The sequence below is a fragment of the Wyeomyia smithii genome, chromosome 2 (genome assembly GCF_029784165.1).
Source record: "Wyeomyia smithii strain HCP4-BCI-WySm-NY-G18 chromosome 2, ASM2978416v1, whole genome shotgun sequence".
Taxonomy (NCBI): Eukaryota; Metazoa; Arthropoda; class Insecta; order Diptera; family Culicidae; genus Wyeomyia; species Wyeomyia smithii.
Genome location: NC_073695.1, coordinates 152,148,238 through 152,157,165, shown reverse-complemented (window position 1 = coordinate 152,157,165; position 8,928 = coordinate 152,148,238). Strand labels below are relative to the sequence as shown.

At 44.6% G+C, this 8,928-nt stretch overlaps 1 protein-coding gene across 1 annotated transcript in view; it reads right to left on the bottom strand.

The window, feature by feature from the left end:
* Positions 1–946: 946 nt before the first annotated feature.
* Positions 947–8,928, bottom strand: part of LOC129720087 (uncharacterized) — a 14,399-nt gene continuing 6,417 nt past the window's right edge. The window contains exon 4 of the mRNA XM_055671501.1: positions 947–1,136. Within this exon, the coding sequence (XP_055527476.1) occupies positions 947–1,136 (190 nt within the window). The remainder of the gene's footprint in view (positions 1,137–8,928) is intronic.

The following is an 8,928-nucleotide window of genomic DNA, read 5'->3' as shown; positions in this document are numbered from 1 at the left end:
AATTAATAACCAGTCCGTTATTTGTTTGCCAACTGGTTACATTGCATGTTTTTAAAAAAATCTCATATAGATAAATCGTCCAGCTCAAACCGATGTAGGGGTATGAGGTGGGACCATCATCATCATCATGAGGTTTCACAATCGTCGGAACTTGTAAGTTTTTGTTTTTTCGATTTATCTAACTGGTTGCTCCACGGATTTTCATATGTCCATTCCAAAAGATCAAAAAGATTTCTCTTATTTTTTTTTTGCGTTCTCGTGAGCAACCGCTGCTCTTCTTAGTTTAGTTAAACGCGGGTTGATGATCCAAATACCACTAAAATCACGCTTCACTAATGAAAACACTACTACTTCACACAACTCATTTCAAACTATATGCCCTAAATGCCCGCGCAGTGTGCTGACTTTGCTGTCAACACGGGCGCACAGTTCACAGTTCATTTCTCTTCATTTTTTTGCGTTCTCGCGAGCAACCGCTGCTCTTCTTAGTTTAGTTAAACGCGGGTTGATGATCCAAATACCACTAAAATCACTACTTCACACAACTCATTTCAAACTATATGCTCTAAAATGCCCGCGCAGTGTGCTGACTTTGCTGCCAACACGGGCGCACAGTTTGACAGGTGCAAACGAGTTGAAAATAGAAAAAAGCAAAAACGGTAATTTCGCGACGTGCTACACTTTAAAGGCAAGTTTTAGCCCATTTCGGTCGAGTTTTTGTGAAAATTAGATACGATCTCGATGATCATAAGTGTAAAGAGAAAAGAAAACGTAGTTTGAGTGATTACGCGACTCGTACGTGCCGGTATTTGTGGAAAACATTCTAGTGGCTCCCGGCGTGAGAATATAAACAAAACCGGGAGAGAAAAAACAGCGGCGTGAAAAAAAGCAAGATTAGAACTTTTTAAGGGTTTCACGCTAAAACCAAATGTGCAAATTTATTGAACTAGGTGCTCCGGTGCTGGGTTAGCATTTCGACAATAAACAATTGCAGGTTAGTCGTATAATTTTTGATATTTATTGAGGCACTCTCGAAATGCATTAGTATGCAAGAGGAAGCCATCGCTCCTCCCATGCTTGGATTCGGTCCCGATTCACCTAATCTCATCCCGGTAGACGGTAATAAAATTTCGGTTCTAGAAAAAAAAACACAAAAAAAGGTTCAGAGTGAAAATGTCAAAATACTCAAACGTTCATAACTTTTTGTTTTTCATTTTACCATCACCAAATTTCGACAGATAGTAGTACATATTGTCATCTTAAATATGTAAAAAAGTTGGAATTTCTAAAAAGACACTTTTTGAGATATTTAATATTTTGTGACAATTTGGAAAATTAGGCACAGAAAAAAAAATCACGGTTTATATATTTTTTTCTAGAACCGCAATTTTATTACCTACTACTTTGCTGAAAAGACCATTTCAATCAATAAACTCTTTTTGCTGACACAGAAATGTTTATCCATCAGTCATTACCTTGGATAGGTCCTTTTGGAACAGCAGTCGCAGGTCTACATGAAAAACTGATATCATAAAATGACTTCTTAATCAGAAAGGAACAACTGTGAGAAGTTTCAGCGAAATCTGAAATGGTAGATCAGGATCGATTGTCGAAGTAACATGGAATGACTCAGCTATAAACATAAACTGGCTATGTGTCAGTGAAATTTATTGTTGAAAAACAGTTGTGCGCGGAAAAATGTGCTGCGCAGAATTACCCGCTGGCACGGTGTTTTAGCACTTTCCCTGGGAGAGATTGTGCCAAAAAAGGATACGGTTTTGTTCCTTAGCTTGTAATGCACACATTTAGGCAATGAGTGTGGTCTAAATCACGTCAATGCATCTTTAAATGCTTAGTTAACGACTGCCGCAAATATAGTTAAGGTACAATAAGCTATAATTTTGCTAAAATTAAATGAACTTTGGCCTAATCTCACCCCTTCTATGGGGTGAGATTGTGCCAAAAACAAAAAGTTGAATTAATTACCTGTTAAATGAACAGTAGTGTATCTACGAGTAATTCACATGAATAACATGATAAAACAGTAAGTATAGGGACGATCATAAACAACGTGGACTATTAAGGGGCTGTAGGGGGTTGACCAGAAACTACGTTTCATATGAATTATAGAAAAATGTATGACTGGATCAAATCGATATCTGGAGTAACCAGTTATGAGAACGTGGCTTATAGACAGTGTCTATACACACAGTGGCGTCTCCAGGTAGCTTAGAAATGGAAAACGTTAGAACATAAAGCCTGAGAAGACTTTTCGTTTCAATTATTATGTGTCATTGACCACTGTATATTTCTTTGAAAATCTTAAAACCGCTGGAAACGTACCCGCAACCCTCCTTCCTCCCTTTAAAAATCGTCAGTTTTTATGGAATAGGTGTACAAAATTTTGTTACATTCCATAAGCAATATCAATCATTGTAAATTTCCATCTAACAGTTGTTAGCTTACTGTTCTCAAGCTTTAAGTCATTATTTCGAATAATACCATAGCTAGACAACATACTTTATGTAAACGATGCAAGTATTTTGGTGTATACTGATATAATTTTGTCGTGAATGTGAATTCCGCACACTGTACCGTTCATTATAGCTTGGCACAATCTCACCCCAAAAGGGCTCGAAAAAAGTACAGTTTAGAAAAACATTATTTTCTGAGCCAACACATGCTCAATGCATAATATTTCCTCAACACATTGGAGACGACATCCTAACGTACCAAATGAGCAGTAAGTTGATATGATTTCTTGATCGGGTTGGTTTCCCTGGGACATTTTTGGTTAACGCCATATGCGCATGTTTTTCACCCTGTACTTCGAAACATTATTTAAATGAAACAGTTCACTGATTTTATCTATATTCCATTTAAAGTTGTGAATAAATATGTCACGTTTCATATAGTATTGAATTAGGTATTAGGTTCAAGAAATCTCAAGTAATTTAACATACAAACATTTCCCGTTTTGGCTCAATCTCACCCCCGTGGCTTAATCTCACCCCGGCAGACGGTATTCTTATTGTTCATGGAGCTGGACTAAAAAGAAGAAGGTTATATCTGATACACAACCGCATGATTGACGTGTGATAACTAGAGCTACAACACAGTAATGTCGTTTTCGTTTTCGCGGTGTAGCTACACTTTTTCCGGACTATACTTTGCAGCTTCAAATAAAACATTTTCAGTGTCGTTGCATTGGTATGCGTAATGATGGGAGAGTTGTCAATTCGTTTTGTTTTGGTCATTATCGCATTCGTCATTTGTTTCGTTTCCATTTCATATGTCCATCTTGCAAATGTGCTGAAAAAAATTTACCTGACACTTTACCACGTGGAACGAGAACAAAAACAAACCAGTTTTGACACATACGTGTGAATGTGTTGGTAACTTCCTACAGTACACTCTGCTTTTTTCGGGTGTCGTCAGGGAAAGAAAAAGTGTAGTCAGAGACAGAAAAAGGGTAGTCCGAAAAGTCGAATAAAACATTTACGGTGTCAAAAGTGTCGTTTGAGTGTAGCTACACCGCGAAAACGAAAATGGCACAAGCAAGAGGGAAGAAAACTAAAATTAACACGTCCTTAATTGATACTTGCTAATGTAACTGGTTTCAATTTCATCACCGCGACAGACCGATTATCGATCCAATGCCGAATCCAGAATACGTCGCCATGTCACTCGGTCTTGGGCTGCTATCCTCCAATCTCCCCTAACACCTATTTCGCGGGTATCCTCGTCGACAGCCCACATCCAAAGAGTGCGGGGCTACCTCGAATTCGACGGCCTCTACCGGGATTTCTGCTAAAATGGTGGTTGAATGATATTGATTTTGTAATATATTTGGGCTTGTTTGTTTTTTTGAATAACTTTTGTAACCGCACGCGTAGCGAAGCGTTGGAAGAGTTACGAACTAAACTCGAAACGCTTAAGTTTAACTCGACACCCCTGAGGTAGGTCGACTTTTAGCCTAGACAACAACCAATCCACGCGAACCGGTTGATCCTTTGCCGTGAGCAAAGAATTCCTCTCAAGACCTCTCAAAGCGGTAATCTGATCCAGCCAATTAGAAGGCGACACATGTTGGCGCAGGATATCGCCGAAGAACTCGGCGGTCAATATAGATCGATCAGAGAGACACCAGATCATTCGCAGATCGACCTCCATGTTAGACAGATGAAATTTAGTTGGCGTACAAAGTGATTACAAGTAAAGCTAACAAGAGAAGATTATATGTACAAGGTGCAATTAGTGGAGAAAAGTTTAAGATAATTTAACGATTATAAATAAGTGGCCTCAGAGGTAAGCGAAAAGTGCCACCATACCGGCGGGTGTAGTGTAATTCACCCAGAGCAATAAGGTAAAAGTGCTATTCACAAAACCGGCATGGCCTAATGCCAATCATTGTCGTTCGAAGATCAAAGCCTTCGAACGAAGGTTTTTATTCCGAACAGGTCGTAGCAGCATCTTCAACGTGACGTGACAACATCAGCGATACGATAAACTGCCAGTGCGACACACAGATTCATTTTGCGACCTCCTGTGGTTTTGTAGACCACGTGCATCGGTTCCTGATTACCTTTGGCGCCATCGCGCTAGCTCCCACTGCTATCGGCTCGAACACACAGTGCGGCGAGCGGTTACTTAGAACCAAATCCGTCCATCACGCCACATGGCCAACCGGCTTGTTGGTCCGTCGATAGCATCTATTGCTTAGCGGTCCTGACGAAGGACAGGTTTGTCGAACGCGTTTTCAACACCTTTGTCGTTCACGTTGTGTAATCGACTTAGTTCGATATCCGTGCAACCAGCATCGACAGTCGGCCATCCGGACGAATTCGGGCCCGGTAGTGGAACTATCGGCCATTGCAGCGTCAGCGTCAACGCACCTTAAACAACATGCGCCAGCGTCTCCTGTCGTCGATTTCGTCGAAACAAGCAACTGATGTTGCGAGTTGAGGTCAGAAAAGAACTATTAGAATTAATTCACACCATATGTATCCTACACACTACTAACCTAACGAAACATCATACAACCGAATAAGAAGATGATCAATACAAGTCGATGTTTCGTTGTTAAACTACACGTGTCGTGTTAGATAATTAGTTAGTAGAATTTGAGTTCTTTTTGGTAACGTCAGATTTATCGTTCGAGTCTTTTTGAGATTGGTCCCGCGGTCGATAGACACGCCCTGAGTGAGTAAGCCGGGCAGGCGTCATAACACGCGATTTCGCATCACGCTGTAAGGCGTGTTGGCGCTTAAGCGGATTTGTAACCTTTTACTTAGGGTATTGGTCGAGGTTGTTAAGGTTAGAAGGGCGGTCTCGCATTTTCCGTTGAGTTCCGTTTTGATTTAGTATTTGGGACTGTTTCCCCTTCTGTTACCGATTCACGGTGTACATGATACCTCCGGCCCGAACATCATAGAAGGCAACGCGGTTTCAGTATCGTTTTGTAAGTTTCGCGTTCTTCTCGGGCTTGCAGCCGGGATAAATCTGTTAAACTTTTAAATATCTTTATATATATATATATATATATATATATATATATATATATATATATATATATATATATATATATATATATATATATATATATATATATAATATAATATATATTATATATATATATATCACGGGGCGCGAGAGTGACACAGCTAAATTTGAACCACTGCTTCGCGGCTCAGCAACTGCTATACCAAGCAGTCACTGAGTCGTTGTCGGACATCGCCATAATCTCGGACCCCTACCGAATTCACTTCCGGAAACGGTAACTGGATTTCGGACGGGTCCGGTATGGCGGCAATATGGACGACGAGCAGGTTCCCGGTTCAAGAGATAGTGTCAACTTCAAACGAAGGATACGCGGTTGCCAGAGGTGAACGGAGTGTACTACTGCAGCTGCTATGCTCCGCCTCGTTGGTCTACCGAGCAGTTCGCAAGGATGATCGACCGAGCCACCGTGGAGCTGATCGGTCTATCACCGTTGGTAGTGGCGGGCGACTTCAACGCATGGGGCAACTGAGTGGGGAAGTCGACGCACAAACCAGAGAGGCCGGATCTTGTTGGAGGCTTTGGGCGAAGCTCAACATAGATCTGGCCAACGTCGGCTTGAAGAGCACCTTCAGTAGAAAACGGCGTGGAGTCGATCATCGATGTGACATTCTGTAGTCCAGGATTGATCACGAACTGGAGGGTAGACGATGGCTACACTCATAGCGACCACCTGGCGGTCTGTTATAGCGTAGACTGTAAAACGAGACCGCATGTGGCGAGTAGAATTAACACTCCAGCTCCTCGCGGTTGGAGGATATCACACTTCAACGAAGAGGTATTTGCGGAAGCAATTAGACTAGAACACGAGGCGAGCAGAACTCGTAACCTGAGCGCTGATCAACTTGTTGCATTACTTTCGCGGGCGTGCGACGCCACTATGCCTAGGAACCGCCAGCCTAGGCATGGAAGGCCACCAGTCTACTGGTGGACCCGACGCGATAGCGGACCTCCGCAGAGCGTGTCTTCAAGCGAGAAGAAGGATTCAACGTGCGCGAACCGACGAAGAAAGGGAAGATCGTCGAGGGGCATTCAGTTCCGCAAAAGCGGCGCTTAAGAGAGCAATAAAAGCTAGTAAACGTGCGGTGCTTCGAAAGACTGTGCGCTAGTGGCCAACACTAACCCGTGGGGTAACGCCTATAGGATGGTGATGGCCAAGACTAAGGGTGCGATGGCGCCCGCAGAAAAATCACCAGCGATGCTTGAGCGGATCATAGAGGGACTCTTTCCACGCCACGAGCCAAATCCTTGGCCTCCGGCTGGCGAGTCACTTCACCGACGTTCCAGTATCTCAAACTCAGACCAGAGGTGGTCGGCCAACCTGCCGAACACCCAATATATGAGTGACGGCGTTAGCCGTGCCGAGGCAGAGGAGGCGGAAACGGTTACGAATGAGGAACTCATCGCGATAGCCAACTCCCTGGAGGTGAGCAAGGCACCGGGATTGGATGGGATTCCGAATCTGGCTGTGAAGAAGGCCATCAAAGAGGCCCCCAGACTATTCGGGAAGTCATGCAGAAGTGCCTGGATGACTGTACATTCCCAGAGAGATGGAAGCGACAGAAGCTGGTCTTATTAGCCGAAGACAGGGAAACCACCTGGTGACCCGTCGGCATACAGACCGATATGTCTGCTCGATACGGCGGGTAAGGTGCTCGAGAAGGTTATTCTCAATAGACTGGTTAGGTACACTCGAAAGTGCAAACGGTCTGTCGAGTAACCAGTTCGGCTTCCGAAAAGGCAAGTCTACGGTGGATGCTATTCTGTCCGTCACCAAAACAGCAGAGGGTAGCACTCCAGCGTAAAATATGGGGCATTCGCTATTGCGCAATCGTCACGTTGGACGTGAAAAATGCGTTCAATAGTGTTAGCTGGGATTCCATAGCCCCACTCGCTTCGGAAACTAGACATTCCAGTATCTTTGTACAGGATTCTGGAAAATTATTTCAGAATCGTGTGCTAGTTTACAGCACAGACGAGGGTCAAAAATGTGTCCCAATTACCGACAGGGGTTCCACAAGGTTCCATCCTGGGCCCGGTACTGTGGAATATCATGTACGATGAAGTGCTGAAACTAAAGCTCCCCCCAAGGGGTTGTGATCGTTGGGTTTGCGGACGACATCACACTTGAGGTCTACGGTCGAGTCGATCGAGGAGGTTGAGTTGACGGCTTCGCACTCTATAAGCGTCGTCGAGGACTGGATGCGCTCCAAAAAACTGGAGCTTGCGCATCATAAGACGGAGATTTCAGTTGTCAATAACCGCAAGTCGAAGCAACAGGCGTTGATCAGTGTCGGGAATTGCACCATCGCCTCTAAGCGCTCCCTGAAGCTGCTGGGAGTGATGATCGATGACAAGCTCGCCTTCGGGAGCCATGTCGAATATGCCTGTAAGAGGGCTTCAATGGCTATTGCAGCATTATCTCGCATGATGTCCAATAGCTCAGCAGTGTACGGCAGCAAGCGGAAACTTCTAGCTAGCGTGACTTCGTCCATACTGAGATACGGCGGGCCAGTGTGGTCCAAAGCACTAGGTACTAGTAAACATCGGGGTAAGTTGGAAAGTACCTACAGGCTCATGTGCCTGAGGGTTGCGAGCGCGTATCGAACTGTGTCATACGACGCAATCTGCGTCCTGTCCGGCATGATGCCTATCAGCATAGCCATTAAGGAGGACGTAGAATGCTTCGATCAACGTGACACAAGGGGCATACGAGGTAACCAGAAGATCATTCTCGATGATCAGATGGCAGCAGGAGTGGTCCAATTCCGTGAAGGGTAGATGGACGCATCGAGACTTATTCCGGATGTATCCGGATGGGTCGGGAGGCGCCATGGAGAAGTAAACTTCCATCTGACACAGATTCTGTCAGGCCATGGTTGCTTTAGTGCAGTATCTACACAGATTCGGGCATGCGGGGTCCCCCATGTGTCCCGAGTGCGCGGAAGCGGAAGAGACTGCTGAGCATGGTCTTCTTCGTGTGCCCTCGTTTTGTGCATGCGCGGAGCGACATGATGGTAGTGAGCGGGCCAGACACCACTCCGGACAACCTAGTTCGGAGGATGTGTAAAGACCCAAACATTTGGAGGGCGGTTTGTACAGCCGCTCTCTCAAATAGTTTTAGAATTGCAAAACAGGCGACAGGTTGACCACCGACACGCCAGTGTTAGCTAACGGCCAGTCTCCAGGTTAGTTAGCTAAGTTAGCAAAAAGACCTAAAGAACAAGAGGGTGCACAGAGCACAAAAGCCGCTCCCCGAAGCAATACCTAGCGGTGGTCCCGGGGAGTATTATGGGCTGGAGACAGAAGGGGGTTTTAGTGGGTCCCGGTCACTGATTCAAACCAACCCCACACTCCCTGAGGTTGGTC